Raw genomic sequence first — 20,281 nt, 5'->3', positions numbered from 1 at the left:
GCTCATTGCGCTCCAGGACTCCTGTCGGGGCCGGGCGCAGTGCCCGCTAACCAAGGGGCCAGGTGCACACGGTCGTTTTCCTCCGACAATTGGTGCGGCTGTGCTTCCGGGTTGGAGTGCGCGCTGTGTTAAGAAGCAGTGCGGCTTGGTTGGGTTGTGCTTCGGAGGACGCGTGGCTTTCGACCTTCGGTCTCTCTCGAGCCCGTACGGGGTTGTAGCGATGAGACAAGATAGTAATTACTACGCGACTGGACACCACAGAAAATTGGGGAGTAAAAGGGAAGTAACAAAAAAAAAAAATAAAAAGAAGAAGTTTGAATAAGCAGTAATGAGGTCCAATACCATCATGGCTTTATTCATTGTGTTTTTTCTGTTGGTTTCAAGATTTCGACCCATAATGCATAGCTCATTTTGAATGTTTTTTAAAATTTCAAAGCCACAAATAAAAATAAACTGTTCACAATTTTTCTTTATAATTTGCGAGGGTTAACACGTTTAAATGTTTTACTCACCTCGGCTGCAGTGAAGGAGAGCCCGCAGATTTTGGTAGCGGGCCGTGTCAGTGGCACTGTATTGTCCTCAAAGCGAGCAAAAAAGTTATTTAGTCTGTCTGGGAGCAAGACATCCTGGTCCGCGACGGGGCTGGTTTTCTTTTTGTAATCCGTGATTGACTGTAGACCCTGCCACATACCTCTTGTGTCTGAGCTGTTGAATTGCGACTCTACTTTGTCTCTATACTGGCACTTAGCTTGTTTGATTGCATTGCGGAGGGAATAGCTACACTGTTTGTGTATATTCCCAATCTTTGGGAATCTTTGGGAATCTTCCAAACACCATGCATAGACAGGTCGGCTATCAGTCTACCCCATACAATGTCAAAGTAACTAGCGTGATCATAGCTTATTGGTTGTCGCACGTTCATGCCACTGATAATTTATGTACACAAATTGGGCCTGGCGGCCAACTTCTATCACAAGCTCTCGTCACTAAACAGGTTACTGCTGAACATCATGTCTCTCGTCTTTGAAGCACAGTCTCGTAGTTAATCGGCAAAGTAGTTGCAGCACAAGGCGTACTTCCTTCCATATCTGGGGCCAGTGCTCCAAGCTTCAAGATTACTTGAGTACTCATTCAACTAATTTGGATTTCCAAGACTCTATTCAGTTGACGATTTTGTGAAATCGTATTTGGAAGTATCACGGGCTCTAGTACTTTCATTTTCAAAAGGGTGAGCTAACATCATGATCATGCTAATTCATAGCTATTCTCTTCAACATTGCATTATTATTAACTTTTTCAGCATCTTAAAGTTACATTTACATCAGATTTAGTATAACTGGATAAATTGGCTCCACGTGGGGCTTATTTCATCACTCTCCTATGTGTTTTTATTACATACGCACTAAGAACCCTAATCACATCCTACCCAGCTAACAACGGCTGGTCCCACAGTCACCACTTTATTGCACCACTTTATTGCATTTTTACGAATGATCTTTGAAAGACAGGGTCCTGAAAAAGGGACCTTTCTTTTTCTGCTGAGTTTATATGTTTTGGCAGTCTATAAATTATTTGTAATTCTGTTCTGGCCCTCTGACCATACACTCAATAAAAATGATACCTGGCGTAGACTATGTACCCTCACTCTCCAACAACTACTGTAGGTTAATTGGTTGTCCTCTGCCTACATTTCATTTGTTAGGCTCAATTAATCAACTTCATAATGGCTCCACGATACCTCAAATTATAGTTATTGATAGTTTGTCATTTCATGTGAATAATAATTAGTCATGCATATAGAGTTGTTGGTCATTCATTATTGCTTCGTTCATATAATTCTCATTCCATAGCCACAGTTGTTGAGAATCCAACGACAAATGTAATTATTGTAATAGTAAAGGAAAGGTGGTTATTCATTATTACACATTCTCAAATTGAACAATGTTAGGCACTCTACAGGCATGCATTGACATGTGTCCCTACCTCCTCGCATTACAGCATGTGTGGTTGGATTCTAGGTACGAGCAGACGTGGCATTCGGTCGGTTTCTACGTAGAAGTAGATGCAGCATTGGAAACTAAGATTCTGGTGCTCAGCAGGCCATGCGTCATCATAATTAATTCATCTATTCAAATCACATTACCACATACATGGTTAGGTTCTACTTGCATATCCGTAGCATTTGGTTAGGTTCTATGTACAAGTAGACTGTCACGCCCTGGCCTTAGTTATCTTTGTTTTCTGTATTATTTTAGTTAGGTCAGGGTGTGACATGGGGGATGTTTGTGTGTGTTTGTCTCGTCTTGGGTGGTTGTATTGTCTAGGGAGTTTTTGTAGAGTTCATGGGGTTGTGTTCAGTGTAGGTGTTTAGGTGTTTAGGTAAGTCTATGGTTGCCTGGAATGGTTCTCAATCAGACAGCTGTCTATCGTTGTCTCTGATTGGGAGCCATATTTAAGGCAGCCATAGGCATTAGGTAGGTTGTGGGTAATTGTCTATGTTTGACGTTAGTAGCTTCACTTTTGTGTTCGTGTTCTTTTCATCTTCAAATAAAGAAGATGTATTTATATCACGCTGCGCCTTGGTCCTCACAATACGAAGACGATCGTGACACAGACCTGCATTTCATCTAAACACATCAGCAGATGTTCAATTCTGGCACTCAGCACCTTATGCATTCATTGTTTAATTTGAAATGTTCAATTACAGCATAATTTCACTTTTGTTTCATTCTTTACATGGATCTCTTCCATATAATTCATACATTTGTTTCCAATTTCTAGATCCAATCGTTGCTTGGGGCGTGTCCAATCTCCCTGGTTAAAATGTTGCATGGTTTGTCCCTTCTCCCTGGTGAGTAACTCACATTCTTTCTGGGGGTGTTTCGATGCCAGCTGCCACGCACAGGGCTACCAGCATCACAACATCTGACTCCGAGGATCATCCCTCGGAGATGAGGCCCCTCCCCAAACAATTGTAACAAAATGTTTATACTTTAATTTTGCCTTTGTTGTTCATTCAGTTCGCCTGTCCTCGATTGAAATGTAGATAATGTTGGTTCAATCGGTAAGGCGGTCTAAATGGCTTGCTCCCGTAAGCATGACGGTCAGTTATGGGGCGGCAGGTAGCCTAGTGGTTAGAGCGTTGGGCCAGTAACCAAAAGGTTGCTAGAACGAATCCCCGAGCTGACAAGGTAAAAATCTGTCGTTCTGCCTCTGAACAAGGCACCCACTGTTCCTAGGCCGTCTTTGTAAATAACAATTTGTTCTTAACTGCCTAGTTAAAAAATCATAACATATTCATGTTTCCTCTCCATGTGCACAGCTAGGGCTGTGCAATTTGGCCAAAATGTAATATCACATTTGAAATTGTTTTGACGATATAAGACAGTATTTATGTTTTTTCATTTTCTATGAGTAGTGCGTGACCCTAGGGTGGCGACACATTCTATGTGATTTCAATGGGTCTTTCTACATTCTGATTGTTTTATACTGTTCAATTAAACCTCTACCAAAAATAACTTAGCATTTGCATTAATTTCTGCACTCATTTGAGATAATTTCCACACTGACACACAGAGCTGCATGGGCAAAAAAATCCTGGGCTTATTTTTAACAAAATGTTGCAATTACAATTTAGATCAAAACAGTGAGGTGAAATGTTAGAATCATGGGAAATGAATGAATATTCTAATTCATTTATTTTTTTAAATGTAACCTTTATTTAACTAGTTAGATGATAATATTGGGTACTTTGAATAAAGTGTTTGACATGACAATTAATTAAAATGCCAGGGAGGAGTTATTGTGACAGGGTAATAGGAACCAAAGTCTTGGTCAGTGTTTCCTATGGAGCCCTATAATCTTTAGCTACATTAAATGCATTCTCTTAGCCCCTTCATGTAGGGCACATATTCATGCTTTGCCTATTCCTCTTTGATTTAGAAGATACTGTTGCACAAACAACATGCTGATTTAGGTCTACACCATCACTGGTATTAGGCTGTATAGCTACGTTTGCCTAGCTAGCGATCAGCATTAGCGGCTAACACGGCTTAGCCACAACTTTCTAAGAAAAGACAAACTAGCTGTTTGCAGAAAGAAACTAATAGTGTAATTATAGAACGCTTGTGGATTTATATTAAGAAGCAAAGTTGAAACAGCATCGTTGTCATCAACATTGTTGCATGTGCTGCACTGACCATGCAGACTGAACTCAAGTGATCATCAAATGTGCTCCTTGAGTAACAGTGGGCGGGGCAAGTTCTGTGTGGAAAGCGGCATGGATAAATATGACTCAAGCGGCGAAGTAAACTATAAAAATGGATGTTACAAACGGCATACCACATTTAACAAACCAAACATTAAAATACCATTATAGAAGGTAAAGCAAAAACCCAAACCAGTCCGTGCATCAATACCAGTATATAGTAATATCCGATGTTGACATGCTCAAGTCATGTCACTCCTCCTCCTTAGCCTCGTGTAGAATGTCAGTCACGTATTACTCTATGGCCAATGAACAGCAGCTGAAAAATGCAACTTTATCACGCATGCTAAACAACCTATGGGCATACCTGGGCAATAATTACCTTGCTCTCTTCTCACCAATGGGAATACATGTTGTGATGTATTTAAATGAAGGCTTACTCTTGTTTCTCTCACTTGCGTCTTACTACAAAAGGTTCACAGCCGACCCTCCACCACCAGATGAAGACCCGTCATCGGAAACTCTTCCTCCCTGCGGGGAGGCACTCACAAATGTCAGATCTAACTGGACATTAAATGTAAAATATAGACCTAAATTGTAATGTACAGTTTACTGAGCAAAAACATAAACGCAACATGCAACAATTTCAAAGATTTTACTGTGTTACAGTTCACATAAGGAAATCAGTCAATTGAAATATATTCATTAGGCCCTAATCTATGGATTTCACATGACTGGGAATAACAATATGCATCTGTTGGGCCTCACAATGGGCCTCAGGATCTTGTCAAGGTATCTCTGTTTATTAAAATTGCCATCGATAAAATGCAATTGTGTTCGTTGTCCGAATATTATGCCTACCCATTCCATAAGCCCACCGCCACCATGGGGCACTCTGTTCACAACATTGACATCCACTCACAAACATGACGCAATACACGTGGTCTGCGGTTGGGAGGCAGGGGTTGGAAGTGGTTTATGGTAGAGAAATTAATATTCAGTTATCTGGCAAAAGCTCTGGTGGATATTCCTGCAGTCAGCATGCCAATTGCACACTCCCTCAAAACTTGAGGCATCTGTGACATTGTGTTGTGTGACAAAACAGCCAGCACCTTTTAGAGTGGGCTTTTATTGTCCCCAGTACAAGGTCCACCTGTGTAATGATCATGCTGTTTAATCTGCATTTTGATATGCCACACCTGTCAGGTGGATGGATTATCTTGGCATTTGAGAGAAATAAGCTTTTTATGCATATGGAAAATTTGATGGGATCTTTTACTTCAGCTCATGAAACATGTGAACAACACCCACCACTGTACATGTTACGTGTATATTTTCGTTCAGTATAAAATATATTTCTTTATAACATCACGTTATCAAGCGGAGTCTGCTTCCTCTATTAAGCTATGTAGCTATAATGTCTTGTTCATTGATGATGTGCTTCTAGATGTGTAACACATGGATGTGTTCATGTGAATCTTTACCGCAAAACAAAATCAGACCGCTGAAATACAATGGGGCACAGCAAATGTGCATTGATTGGTTGGTTAGCAGCTAAAGTAAATGTGCAAACTGGGGGGCACGTCACTTCTCTCAGGCCTTACTGGTTCTATCCCATCACCAGTCAGAATCTGGATCCCATTCAGTCATCACAGAATCTAACTGGTGAGCTGTATTAGTAGACGACCTGCGGGTTTCTATGGCGACGGCACGTGTCACTCTGTTGCCTCAGTCCCCGCCAGCTATCTGAGAGATACTGTAGCTGTTGGGGACTGAGGCAACAGTGGCAGAGAACGTCAACAAGCCCATTAATCAATGAGAAAAACAGATGACTGGTATTATGCATGATCATTGGTTCACATTTCCCTTCATCAGCATAGGAAACAGTTAGGTGGAGGGATACTGACTGTGTTTAATTTCATAATTCTATAACAATAAATATGTAGACCCTTTGAAACTGTGTATATTAATCTAGTTCCCAAAAACGTTTAACCTTATGTGCACTTTTGACGCTACAGTACACTTCTCTTCCATTTCTCTTGTATGACATTTAGGCTAATTCTATTTGGTGCCCTATGTGAGCAGTAATACTTTTGACAGCTAATAGGTAACTTGTTTATTGCCCAAAGAACAAGATCACTTCCATGCACAATATGAATCTTTACTGACGTGTTCTGCAACGGCAAGTGCTGGTATCATTCTCTTTCAAGTATCACTCTTCATCTCTGCTGTCACAGTGGGGATAAAATCTCATCAAACCTGGCAACCCTCCACTACTGCATAAGGGGGCTTGGATAGAGTAGATTTACACAGTCTTCCCATTAACTCCTGCTACACAGCCACAATCAGAAAAAGAGGGAAGACAGACCAAGGCCCATACACCTTTTCCCATCCCCATGGGCTGTTACAGTGAAAAACAACTAGCACAATTATGTAAGCCAAGCTGTTGGCTAAAATCATCTGTTGACAGTTCCTACTGTGCATTATTAGAGTGAATGACTCGTACACCAAAATCAAGTACTGAGAAGTGACAGACTTGAGACAAGATGAATTCACATTGAAATGCCTTGGTTAAAAAGGTAGTTCAATATTCAAAACGCCCTATTCCAAAATGTCTTGAAGTCAATTCCCTACTACTGGAAGCAAACAAAGAACCTTGTAAGGCCTCAACGATTTCCCTTCCTATTGTCAGTCTCCTTTGCTAAATATGGACAGTTTGAACACAGCCTTTCATAATCACAAATGGATGCATTGTTGGGTACGTTTCCAAATGTTACTCATTTATAATTTGTAGTATATAATTCAGCTGCCAAGAATAGTAATAACCACCATTTATACACAAAGCTTGATAACACATTCCCCTGAGTAAGATAGGTTAAATATGCAAAACCATGAAGCCATGAGAACCCGGTTCATTACCACCTCATCAATGACAACAGAGGCGTTCCTTTCCTGTTATTTGTCATGCGTCTCTGTTCACCCAGGTAAAAATATGATTCTACAATGTCTTCTATTCATGTGTGATTTGAGACCATGAAAAATATCTATTAGCCTGGAGACACAGAGAGAGGTTTCCCTGAGACTGGGCGTCATAATTATGCGATATATTGGTTGTGACCTTGCTGAAACCTTATCCTAAGTAAGAAGCCAGGCAAAAAAAGGTGTTTGATACAGAAAAGCAAATGAAAGGTGAGCTGTTGCCCACTGTGCCCTACTCCTCCTCTCACCTTATGTAAACACAGGTGTGTGTGATGATGTGTGTGTGTGTGTGTGTGTGTGTGTGTGTGTGTGTGTGTGTGTGTGTGTGTGTGTGTGTGTGTGTGTGTGTGTGTGTGTGTGTGTGTGTGTGTGTAGGAGAGGGGGAGGGGGAGGGAGAGAGAGAGGGAAAGAGAGAGAGAGCCCCAGATACGTCCAGTATAGACTATTCGCATGCTTCCTTCACTGAACCCCACAAGCATAATGTTCTGGCCTAGACCCAGGTAGACATTGTACAAAGTGGCACGTAGCCAGTTGGAGAGGGAGAACATTCAAGCATTCACTGCCACGTCAACAGACAAGCCGTATCCAAGCAAACACAGGAGAGAAAGAACGAATGAATACAAACAGAGCGTCGAGTACAACACATCATGTCCAGGCGAACGTTCACGATCGGATACAGACGCGTGCTGCACATAGATCCCATTTGTGGGTCATATCCTAGTTTGGCAGCTTGCTACTTGTGAAAAAGGTTAGCCGATGTAGTGGTAACACTTTTTATTAAGGTCTCTTAATAAACCATTGATAAAGAGGTTACTTCCCATTTGTTGATAATTGTTCCTACATTTGTAAAATGTCATTAAGCGATCTCTAAATAGTCATTTACGCATTTATAAACACTATTTTCATTAAACTGCCTTTTTCAGCAGTATTCACATTTTCATTTTGTGAGTACAGATTAGCCTACATACTTTAATAGCTTGTAAAATAGCACTACATCCACTCATGTGTATTTGCTATCCATCATTGCAAATAAGATGAACATTGGGGCAAGGTGTAATATACATTTTAAAGTCGAGCATATTCTTAGAAGTTATAAAGCTATTTTAATTCAACTGCCTTTTTCGCCAGCATGCTAGGCTAGCCAATGCTAAAGTGTCCGGCAGCAACTCACCCCGACGCCAGGTGTCACATTTTCATGGAATCCAATGGGCTGCTTTAGTATCAGCTAGCCTAGAGACTATTTAGAGATTACTTTATTATATTTACAAATGTAGGAATAATGATTAATAAATGGTAAGCAAACTCTTTACATTACTGTTTATAAATAATTTATTAAGGGACCTTAATATATAGTGTTACCAATGTAGCTAGCTAGTTAAGGCTGTGACTCAAGGCAGATTACAGACATCGCACTACACTTGACTTGTAGAACAAAGTCTACATACAGACTACTTTCTATTCCATTTTTTTCGACAGATGCATGTAGCCTAGTAGTTGAACGTTCATGATGCTCAAAGCTCAACAGCTGGCCACTGCCTGTCTTCTATAGCTACTATTTGGATTGAAATGGAAACAAAAAAAGCTTTTAACAACTCACTTTTAGTGATTCAAGTTCCATTTGCTTTCAGCAACCTCTTCTGCAGGGTGCTCAAGGTCAAAGGTCATGGTCAGAGGCATATGTGCTTTTTCCACTGTCTGCATCATTTTACTTTCATTCCTCACTCCAATAGTTGCTTCTGGGCAATCAAATCACTGGCTCGGGCTGTGTGCCTCGGGGGTCTGCTGGATGGAGTGTGTAGCAATCATATTGTATCATTGGGGAAAGACAGACTGCGTTGGTCTTATGGTCCCACTCTGCTCCACTGCAGTTTAAGCGCTGAGCACTGGGGAGCTGAAACTGAGTGGGATCTTGGGGGAAGCGAATCTCAGTAGGGCCTCTCAACACAGGCAGCTTTTTATCACAGGGTGGTATGTGCTCTCCTGATAAGGATGGTGACAGGCCTTTATGAAGATCAGGAGTACGCGACAGGAGGTGAAATCTCTCCTTCATTCAGACACAGACTTGATTTGATGTCTTTGTTTGCGTGACACACGGGTGTCGCGCATTTATGACACCAATAAAGATAGAGTGAGTCCTCTGACAAAAGACAAAACCGACTAATCACATCTCAAAGAACCCCTGAAGACAGGAGAGGTTTCTCTGATCCATTATCAGCCTACTACACCAAGCATGTGGTGCTTAACAATCTGACCTAAAGACATCGCGGAAAGATTGAAATGATTTGACGAAGAAGATGCTGATGATGAGAATATAAATACTGTGGGAGAAACCCTTATTATTGAAGTGATAATCACTTTTTTTGTGCAGTTTTAGCTTATTTTAGACTTCTCTATGGTGTTGCTGTTTCCTCAATTTTTTTAATTTCCAGAATATCTTGTCTAGACATTTTTTGAAGAAGGTAGTAATACTAGTAAACACAGATTGTGTCAGTTAGCATTGCATTCAAAACCATGGGTGTTTGGGATGTCAAAAAATAAACTAACTTTCACACAAATAAATGCACTATACCTTTACGATTACATGGATTTCTATGCAACAACTCTTCAATGGATTGATTGAACATACCTATAGCTTATTTAGTTAGTATCATAATTAGATGTCACTACGACATTAGAATGTGGCTTAAGAGTCTTGAATGACTGCATTATAAACACATTTTACTTGATGTTAAATATTAACAATACATGGGTTTAACAAGAGACTCTTATGTTTCACAAAAACCCATATGAGTTTGGGCCAATCTGTTGATGAAGGCTCAAATAATAACTGGACCCTATAGGCTAGAGTTCCATGACTGGACCCTATAAACATATTATTTATAGGCCTGTACTCTATAGCCTACCCTAAACCCCTAATTAAACACTTCATTACTTCTAAGAATATGGTCGACTTTAAAATAGATATTACACCTTGTCCCAATGTTCATCTTATTTGCAATGATGGATAGCAAATACACATGAGTGGATGTAGTGCTATTTTACAAGCTATTAAAGTATGTAGGCTAATCTGTACTCACAAAACGAAAATGTGAATAGTTACTGTAAAAGTAAATAACTGAAGAAAAAAAAAAACATAGCCAATCTACTCAGGGCGGGCCTATTTTAGCAATGTCGAAAGTTAACTCATAACCAAATAGTTAGTTTTTCTGAGTCGATAATTGTTGCAGGCTGTCAGGTAACACCCACCTCCTTCTTGACGGTGCACAGTAGCCTCTGACGCATCTCTGCTTCTAAAACATATCAGAAAAGGTGTCATGTCATTTATTTTACAATACGTCTACATCTTCAGCACATGATATATACTTCATTTGGTTATGTTTTAAACGGTCGTGTTTTCTCTTACCTGCCATTGCTGCTGTTGTTGTTGTTGGCATGGAATCCGGTCCCCTTTGCGTAGCTCCTTCACACTGAGACCATCAGCTCTATGTGGCTATATCGAACCGGAGAGCAAGTCAACGCTTGAGGCTTTACTCACACCTCTTAAAGCTACAGCAATCACTAAATTCGATTCTTCCTCCTCGGGTCTACAGACTCTTCCCAGAAACGCAAAATAAAACTGATACATGTGAAGAATAAAGCGACTGTTTTATACCTTTGCCGAGATCTTTTACATTTTATTTTTGGATTATCTAACTCATCAAAGAGACAGTGCCATTTAGGCATAATGTAACCTATTAAATACTGAATAGCCTGAATTTGTCCAAACAGGTACCATATTCTTCACATGGCCTTCTTCTGTAAAGTCAGGAGCGTATCATGAACCATTAATTTCCATAATAATTAAGCATTCTAATAACTGAGCCCTGTCCTGCAGCAAATTTGGTTACAAACACACAAAAGCTTTCCCTCACCAATAAGATATTTTGCTAAGCAACCACCTGAAACATATTAGCAGAGCTATTTGAGCTCATCAGTAGATCTGGTGTCCTGGTCTTTACAGCCTCCATCTCTGGAGGTAAATGGCATCATATACTGTTGGATAAATCTATATTGCTTTTTATAGACATTGATCTGGGCTCACTGGAAAATAATCCACCATGTTCCTGGGGCCCTATACAAAGCAATACAAATCATAAGAACCATTTTGTGTATTCTAGGCTTGAATAACGCTGTGATTGTCAGGAATCGTTTCAAAAAGCTGTGGACAAATATAGTGGTGTGAATAGAATCTTGGAGAGCCAACAAACCTCAAGTCTAGTCTGTCTAGTGGGGATATCCAAGTCCACATATATCCCATATGCCTTCAGGTTGCAGAGTGGGGGCACAATATCCTTTAAAATTGTTTAGAATGAATGAAATATGTCACAGGGATAGTATTGGTTCATTGGTGAACCAAAGTGATGTCGCTTGATGTGTTTGTATAATAAGGAGTTTCCACTTCTATTTGTTTTAGACACACGGTCAGTAGCCTCTCCTTGTATTATTACTCCATCTTGTGGTGAAATGTTGAACCGTAATTCTGAGGGTGGTAGATGGTGGTAGAGTACTTGGCTAGTAGAGTACTTGGCTAGTAGAGGGCTAAGTAGTCTAACTTATCTAGCACCCCTGATGGAGAAATGGATTACTCCAGAGAACACTGCTACTCCAGCTGCTCTCTCTTCATCTGACTACGTGTTCTCTCATAGTCTGAGAGCATCTGGTCGTCACGGTGATTGCACAGGGCTACTGTTTCTGGAGATTTTCTCTTGTCTCCATCACTCACTTGTCCATCTCCTCATTTGAATTATTCCATGCTGTCACTGTCACTTGTTCACTCAAGCTTAACATTGTTGTCGTCTATCGCCTTCTTAATCCTCCTCCCCCTCCTTCATCCTTCTCTGCGCACAACTTTGTTAACCACTTTGAAAAAAAGGTTGATGACATCCGCTCCTCATTTACTCAGCCTATTGAGTCCACTGGTCCCACTCACACAGAACTACCCTACGCCTTGACCTCTTTCTCCCGTCTCTCTCCAGATTAAATCCTGTGACTGGTGATGTCCGGCCGCCCGACAACCTGCACCATCTAACCCATCTCCTCCTCCCTTCTCCAGACCATTTCTGGAGACCTTCTCCCATTTCTCACTTCCCTCATTAACTCATCCCTGACCACTGGCTGCGTCCCCTCTGACTTCAAGATGGCCAGCTGCTCTGCTCCTCAAGAACCCATCACTCGACTCTGACGTCAAAGACTACACACCGGTGTCCCTTCTTTCTTTTCTTTCCAAAACACTTGAGCGTGCGGTCTCTAACCAACTCTCTTGTTATCTCTCTCAGAGCGATCTTTGTGACCCTAACCAGTCTGGCTTCAAGATGAGTCATTCAACCGAGACTGCTCTCCTTTTTTTTCTACACCAAGTCACTTCGCTCCATCATATCCTCACATGGTCTCTCCTAAGATTGCTATGCGCATGACACTCAACCTCTTTTCTCATCCCCCCTTCTGACACCCAGGTGGCAACACGGATCTCTGTGTGTCTGGCAGACATCCCAGCTTGGATGAAGCTCAACCTCGACTAGAAGGAGCTGCTATTCCTCAACTCCATAATGTCCCCTTCCCAGAGTGCAAAGAGCCTTGGCGTGACCCTGGACAACCACCTGTTCTCTGAAAACATCAAAGCAGTGACTTGCTCCTGCAGGTTCATGCTCTACAACAGTGGTTCCTAAACTTTTTATAGTCCCGTACCCCTTCAAACATTCAAACTCCAACTGCATACCCCCTCTAGCACCAGGGTTAGCGCACTCTCAAATATTGTTCTTTGCCATCATTGTAAGCCTGCCGCACACACACTATACGATACATTTATTAAACATAAGAATAAGGGAGTTTTCGTCACAACCCGGCTCGTGGGAAGTGACAAAGAGCTCTTATAGGACCAGGGCACAAATAATAATAATCAATCATTTTGCTCTTTATTTAGGCATCTTACATTTAAAACCTTATTTGTTCATTGAAAATTGTGAATAACTCACCACAGGTTAATGAGAAGGGTGTGCTTGAAAGGATGCACATAACTCTGCAATGCTGGGTTGTATTGGAAAGATTCTCAGTCTTAAATCATTTTCCACACACAGTCTGTGCTTGTATTTAGTTTTCATGCTAGTGAGGGCCGAGAATCCACTCTCACATAGGTACGTGGTTGCAAAGGGAATCAGTGTCTTAACAGCGTGATTTGCCAAGGCAGGAAACCAGAAATCTGGCAGTAGCTTCTGATTTAAATAGATTTTCACAGAAGTGCTTGTTGCAGTTTTGATGAGGCTCTCTTGTTCAGATATCGGTAAGTAGACTGGAGGCAGGGCATGAAAGGGATAATGAATCCAGTTGTTTGTGTCATCCGTTTCCGGAAAGTTAATTGCACACCCATCTCACTCAGGTGCTTCACTTTATCACATTTGACATTGTCCGAAAGCTTGAGTTCATTTGCACACAAAAAAATTATACAATGATAGAAAGACCTGTATGTTGTCCTTGTTAATAATGCAGACAGAGAAGAGCTCCAACTTCTTAATCATAGCCTCAATTTTGTCCCGCACATTGAATATAGCTGCGGAGAGTCCCTGTAAGCCTAGATTCAGATCATTCAGGTGAGAAAAAACATCACCCAGATAGGCCAGTCGTGTGAGAAACCCGTCATCATGCAAGTGGTCAGACAAGTGAAAATGATGGCCTCTAAAGAAAATGTTATGCTCATCTCTCAATAAAAAAAAAATTGTCAATAGTTTGCCCCTTGATAACCAGAGCACTTCTGTATGTTGTAAAAGTGTTACATGGTCGCTGCCCATATCATTGTGCAATAATATGTCGAAGATAAATACACAACGCAGAGTATGAAAGGTCAAGAGGAAGAGAGTCAATAGAGTGCTAACGATCAATGTAAATAGTGTTTTTTCTGTAATAGGGGATTAATGCAGAGACATGGGAGGAATTTTTCTATATGTTGAGTGTGAAATAATATACCTGTTATTTGGCCATTGGCCTAGTTTTATTACAAGGAATTCTATTTGGTCAACCACAGGCTAGGGCTGGGTTATAAAACTACATGCTGTCCCTTTGTTCTGTGGAGAGAACCACAGGAGAGAGTCTCAGGAAAGAATCACCGGAGAGCATCACTGAGGACAGGGGAGAATGACCATCTACTTCCAAGCATGATTTGTCCTATTTGAATAAACCTATTTTCCTCCCCCTGATTTGTTTTGGGGTCTGTGTTATTAAAGAATAACATCAACTGCTAACATTTTGTGCCGTGACCCGAATTAATTGGTCTCAACAACAACAAGAAAAACCTATCAACTGTGTGTTGATCCAGAGGAAAGAGAGAAGGCTGCCCGCAACCCACTTTTGGGAGTCAATTCTTAATCTCCTGATTGATGGTATAATTGCTGGGTGAGTCTAGACCAATATCATTTTAAATAAACCAAATCAGGTTAAAATAAGTGCATGCAATGAGTGATACGTATCTGTGATGTATAGGGGTTCGAGTCCTCTATATAAGAATTGAGTCCTTTTGTTAAATCCAGTGATGTATAAACAGAGAGTCCTCTGTTTTGTTTGTTCTCTATAATAGGGGTTCAAGCCCTCTATTAAAAAGGTTAAAGTCCTTTCTTTTTCTTTTTTTCTTTTTGTGAAACCTTCTTGTTGCATAGAAGTGAGTTGCTAGTTGAGTAGCAATTTTTACACGTGTTGTTAATGTAAGCCTTCAACAAGCTTTTTGAAGTGAACACAAGTTTTCTGGGTAGCCAGGCCCTACAGAAACAATTTGTGTTCTAGAAGAGGTTAGTCCTCATAAAAGAGGATATATTTTGGGGTTAAATAAATATCTAAACATAGATATATATTATAGAACTTTTGAAGTTAATATAATGCCATTGTTAAGTGAGAAAATCACTCTGGAAAAGGGCGGAACAGCTCCTCCGGATGTGAACATGAAAAATATTTTAAATTCACTGTCTAGTGATATGAAGAACCATTTCAAAGTAGAGAAGTGTAGGCAAGATAAATAAATATTCCGTCATTGTTGACAAAGATGGAATATGGAATCTGTCTGATATACAAAAAGCTTGGGGAAAATACAGAGAATGTCTAATTCCTTGACAAAGACACGATGGTCTTTAACTGTATTATCCGAAGTAAGAAAAAGGGATGAGAAATTCTTTCTGGAGAATCATGATAGGACATTGCAGAGAGATAAAAAAGTTTGAAAGCTCTTGGTGGACAAATCAAAACCTTGAAAGAAGAGATTCAACAATTACAGGCAAGGGTCGTAAAACCAGAATTGGCTCCAACATGTGGAGGACCCTTTGTTTCTTCAATCCACCCTCAGGCTGAGTTGCGTAAGGATGATTGGGTTTCAAGCATCTGGTCAGCACTGCCTGGCTTTGAGTCAACAGATACTGACAGCGGTGATGAACGATGTCTTAGGCCAACCAAAACACTGGCTGTAAAAGGTGGTAAAGACAGTGTGACAGTAATCTCACATAAATCAGCATCTCCAAAACAGTTGGATGAACGGTCGAAAACTTTGAAACATCCCTGAGAAGTGGGTATAAAGACGCGGGACCATTTGAAGCGTTACAAGAAAATCTACAATCTACATCCTTATGATGGGTTACAGCTACTTTGTTTTGAACAACCGTGAACATGGTGTACTTGAAGAAAAGGTTTATAGAGCTGTGGATTGTGAAGAGCAAGATGTGGCCGATGGATGGAGAGCCACACATGTTTTCCTTAAGGGTCTGACCAAAGAAACCACCAATTGGGGAGAGATCACCAAATGTGTTCAAAAACCGAAAGAACCGTTTGTTGAATTTGAAGAAAGGTTTAGAGCAGACGTGGTTAGACACAGTGAGTTACCCGGCATGGAAGATGAAGATACACTCAAGTCCTCCAAAAATGGGGCAATTACTCATCAGCTGATACAATCCATGCATGATGATTTGCGAAAAACTTTTGTTTCCACAATGAATGACTGGGAGAGACAAAACGACGGCGACATCATCGACAGATTGTCCCGGCTGGACAGAGACATCAATCAACATAATAAACCGGCTGTTATCAGAGTTGTGCAGGTTCCCGAGTGAAACCAACATCATTATTCGTTCAGCAGAAGAGGAACCTGGTGTATGTCATTATTGCGGGATTTCTGGTCACTGGCAACAAGAATGTCGTGGGAAAAAACATGATTTTATGAGAAGTGGCCAGAAGTAGCAGGGTCCGCCTAAGGGAAAATGGAATCATGACAACAGCCCCAATGACACAATGCTGATGTAGAATTTAAGAAGCTCTCTCCGGCTCAGCAGCAGAGTTTGATGGATGCTGTGGAGGGAAACTGTCGTGGAAATTCAGTACTGAGAGAGACTTGGTCATTTCTTCAAACAATCATCTTTATTTAATATCGTTTAATTATTGCAATAATGAGACCGTCAGCCCACCAGTCTTGACTGACTGTTAGGCTGAGAGTCTGAATGATGCATCAAGAAGGGATGGCATGGCCAGATGCATTGACTACGGTATTATGTAGTATACGGGCAACACATAACAAAAACACAGGGTTGAGTCCGTTTGAGGTCGTCACAGGTTGACCCATGTCACTACCAGGTACGTTAGATTTGAGAAAAGCAGACGTTCACTTTATGAGTGACACAATGCTTAACTATTGCATACCACTCTCTAATGCGGTAGGGGAAGAAGACAGACAAGTAAAGAGGCGTGGGGAGTAACTCCCAAGGAGGAATATGACGTAGTACCAGGACAGTGGGTGATGGTAAATAAAAGATGTAACAGACACATTAGGGTCAAAATGGGAACGTTCTTATCAAGTTTTGCTCATAACGAGGTCAGCAGTAAAAGTCCAGGAAAATTCACGATGGATACATGTCACTCATTGCAAGGTTGTCCATTTTGATGACAAAGTGGCGCCTGGAGAATAAAGAACTGATTGATTAGCAATCGGGGGCCAATCTCAGGTGAAGAAGCATAGTAAGATGATCAGAACCTGATAAGCTTCTATGTTGTATACCGCAGTCGTCATATTAGGGATATCTAGGTGAAATGTCCAACTTTTTCCTGAAAATCGGGACATTCTTACTTAGGAAAATCTATGTGAAATATCAATTTCTCTTGAAACCAGGACATGTTACTTTCATTTTTTTGTTTCCTTCATTACAGGTTATGAGAATCTACAGTCTGAAGCTGAAACAATATCCTTCGATTCAAGGACTGTACCTGAAACGATACAAGATCACCGGTGAAGATCATTCCTCACTACCGGCAGGCTGTCGGAACATTTCTAACGGTTATCTATGTGGGACTGATACCAGTGTGGAAGAGCTGATCACTTTTAAAGGACTTGGTGAATGATTACCTTGCCAATAGGACGATTGAAAATTATTGTCTCGTAGATAATATTTTTTTCCCTCCTAATACAGGATGTGGTAGGAATCGTAAGGGACATCATCATTACCCCTGTTAATACTTATTTTCTTTAACTTTGTTTGAAATCTATTTCTTATTGCAACAGCAAGTAGAATATGCCATTTGTGTTTTACAGAAATGCAAGGTGTTTTATTGTGAATGATTTTATGCTTACTGCTAGTGTTTTTTATAATGTCAATTTCTTCATGTTTTTTCATGTTTTCTGAAGTATATTAATCTTTTAAATGGTCTAGGGGAGAATGTAAGAATACGTCGAAGATAAATACACAATGCAGAGTACTAGAGGTCAAGAGGATGAGAGTTAACAGAGTACTAACGATCAATGGAAATAGTGGGTTTTTTTGTAATAGGGGATTAATGCAGAGACATGGGAGGAATTGGTCTATATATTGATTGTGAAATAGTATACTTGTTATTTGACCATTGGCCTGGTTTTATTGCAAGGAATTATAACTGGTCAACCACAGGCTAGGGCTGGGTTATAAAACTACATGCTGTTCCTTTGTTCTGTGGAGAGAACCACAGGAGAGAGTCTCAGGAAAGAATCACCGGAGAGCATCACTGATGAAATGGGAGAATGACCATCTACTTCCAAGCATGATTTGTCCTATTTGAATAAACCTATTTTCCTCCCCCTGGTTTGCTTTGGGTTCTGTGTTATTAAAGAATAACATCAACAACTGCTAATAATTGCATAATGCAGAAAATACACGAGAGTTCAGGGGCCTTGCTTTAACAAAGTTAACCATTTTCACTGTAGTGTCCAAAACGTCTTTCAAGCTGTCAGGCATTCCCTTGGCAGCAAGAGCCTCTCGGTGGATGCTGCAGTGTACCCAAGTAGCGTCGGGAGAAACTTCTTGCACGCGCAACTTCTTACCACTCCACTATAGTCTTCATGTCATGGCTTTTGCACAATCAGTACAGATACCAACACATCTTGACCACCAAAGTCCATTTGATGTCACAAAGCTGTCCAGTACTTAAAAAATATCCTCTCCTGTTGTCCTGGTTTCCAGTGGCTTGCAGAAGAGGATGTCTTCCTTAATTGAACCCCATAAACGTAACGGACATACACCAGGAGCAGTGCCAGGCCCGCCACGTCTGTTGACTCATCCAGCTGTAACGCATAGAATTCACTGGCTTGTATGCGAAGCAGTAATTGTTTCAAAACATCTCCTGCCATGTCACTGATGCGTCATGAAACGGTGTTGTTTGATGAAGGCAATTGTCTGGATAGTCTTTTGGGCCTTTTCCCCCAGCATTGTCCCAGCCATATCCATGGCAGCAGGAAGAATTAAGTCCTCCACAATAGTATGGGGCTTGCCTGTCCTAGCCACTCGGTAGCTCACCATATAAGATGCTCCTAGCCCCTTATTATTAATGGTATCTGTTGCTTTTATACATGTCTTACTACTCGAAAATCGTCTTAATTCTCGCTCAAAAAACTCTGGTGCCTTATTTAATCAAATTGGCATGTTTTGTTTCTAAATGTCTGCGCAAGAATGAAGGAATCATCAAGTTGTGAGAGTACTTTTGCACATATAACACACTGTGCCTGAGGAAAGGTACTACCCCCAATATAAGTGAACCCCAAATCAATGTAATTCCCATCATATTTGCGCCTCTTCGATGGTCCAACGTCCCTGTCTGTTGTTCGGTGCTTTCCCGGGTAAGGGGGCAGTAGCTCTTCGGCTGCATCAGATTCACAACTGTCGGTGTCCATGCTAGCTGGGCTAACAATAAATGTAGAATTACTGATGCTAGCATTGGATGTGCTCGTGGAAGCAGAACAACTTGTGTCGTCAACAGGTGCAGGTGTAGTACTGCTGGTAGTAGCAGTACTACCAGTAGAGCTGGTATATGTCTCTATGCCTTACTTTTTCTAACCATTAATTAATTTTCGAGCAAACGGAATGAGAAGCAGCTACGTTTGGCTACATACGGCCCATTAGTGGAATTCCTGCGAGAGAGTAACGGTTAATGTGATTGGATGTTAATTATTTGACTAGGCTACCTATATTTGACATTGTGTTGTTATTTTAACACTGTCACGCCCTGACCTTAGAGAGCCGTTTTATTTCTCTATTTGGTTAGGGCAGGGTGTGATGTGGGGTGGGCATTCTATGTTGTGTGTTTCTATGTTTTGGCCGGGTATAGTTCTCAATCAGGGACAGCTGTCTATCGTTGTCTCTGATTGGGAATCATACTTAGGCAGCCTGTTTTGCCACATTAGGTTGTGGGATGTTGTTTTTTGTTACCTCTGTGAAGCCTACGGAACATGACGTTCGTTATTCTTTTGTTATTTTGTTTGGTGTTCTGAGTGAATAAAGAATCATGAACACGTACCACGCTGCACCTTGGTCCACTTCTTCCGACGAGCGTTACAAACACTAGATGGTTTAATTTAATTTTTGGCAGTGAAACGAGGATACTCAGGCGAGAAAAAAAAACTCACCCAAATGTATAGCTCCGTTGGAAAATCTAAATGGGCTGTTTGAAAATGTGAAGAAAAAAAAGAAAAAAATTCAATAGCTTTTTTAAAATGTGAATCACATTTTTATTTGGCGTACCCCTGACGGCATTACGCGTAGCCCAGTTTGGGAATACCTGCTCTACAACATAAGT

At 40.8% G+C, this 20,281-nt stretch overlaps 1 protein-coding gene across 1 annotated transcript in view; it reads right to left on the bottom strand.

Moving 5' to 3' along the window:
- Window positions 1-10,656, bottom strand: part of LOC111957403 (small G protein signaling modulator 1) — an 84,849-nt gene extending 74,193 nt beyond the window's left edge. The window contains exons 1-2 of the mRNA XM_023978203.2: window positions 10,590-10,656; window positions 10,433-10,476 (exon numbers count right to left, since the gene is read on the bottom strand). Of these exons, the coding sequence (XP_023833971.1) occupies window positions 10,433-10,476; window positions 10,590-10,620 (75 nt within the window). The 5' untranslated portion in view covers window positions 10,621-10,656. The remainder of the gene's footprint in view (window positions 1-10,432; window positions 10,477-10,589) is intronic.
- Between the last annotated feature and the right edge of the window lie 9,625 nt (window positions 10,657-20,281).

This window comes from Salvelinus sp. IW2-2015, linkage group LG33, assembly GCF_002910315.2.
Source record: "Salvelinus sp. IW2-2015 linkage group LG33, ASM291031v2, whole genome shotgun sequence".
In the NCBI taxonomy this organism is placed as follows: Eukaryota; Metazoa; Chordata; class Actinopteri; order Salmoniformes; family Salmonidae; genus Salvelinus; species Salvelinus sp. IW2-2015.
The sequence above is the reverse complement of the archived record's forward strand: the minus strand, read 5'-3'. Positions and strand labels throughout refer to the sequence as shown.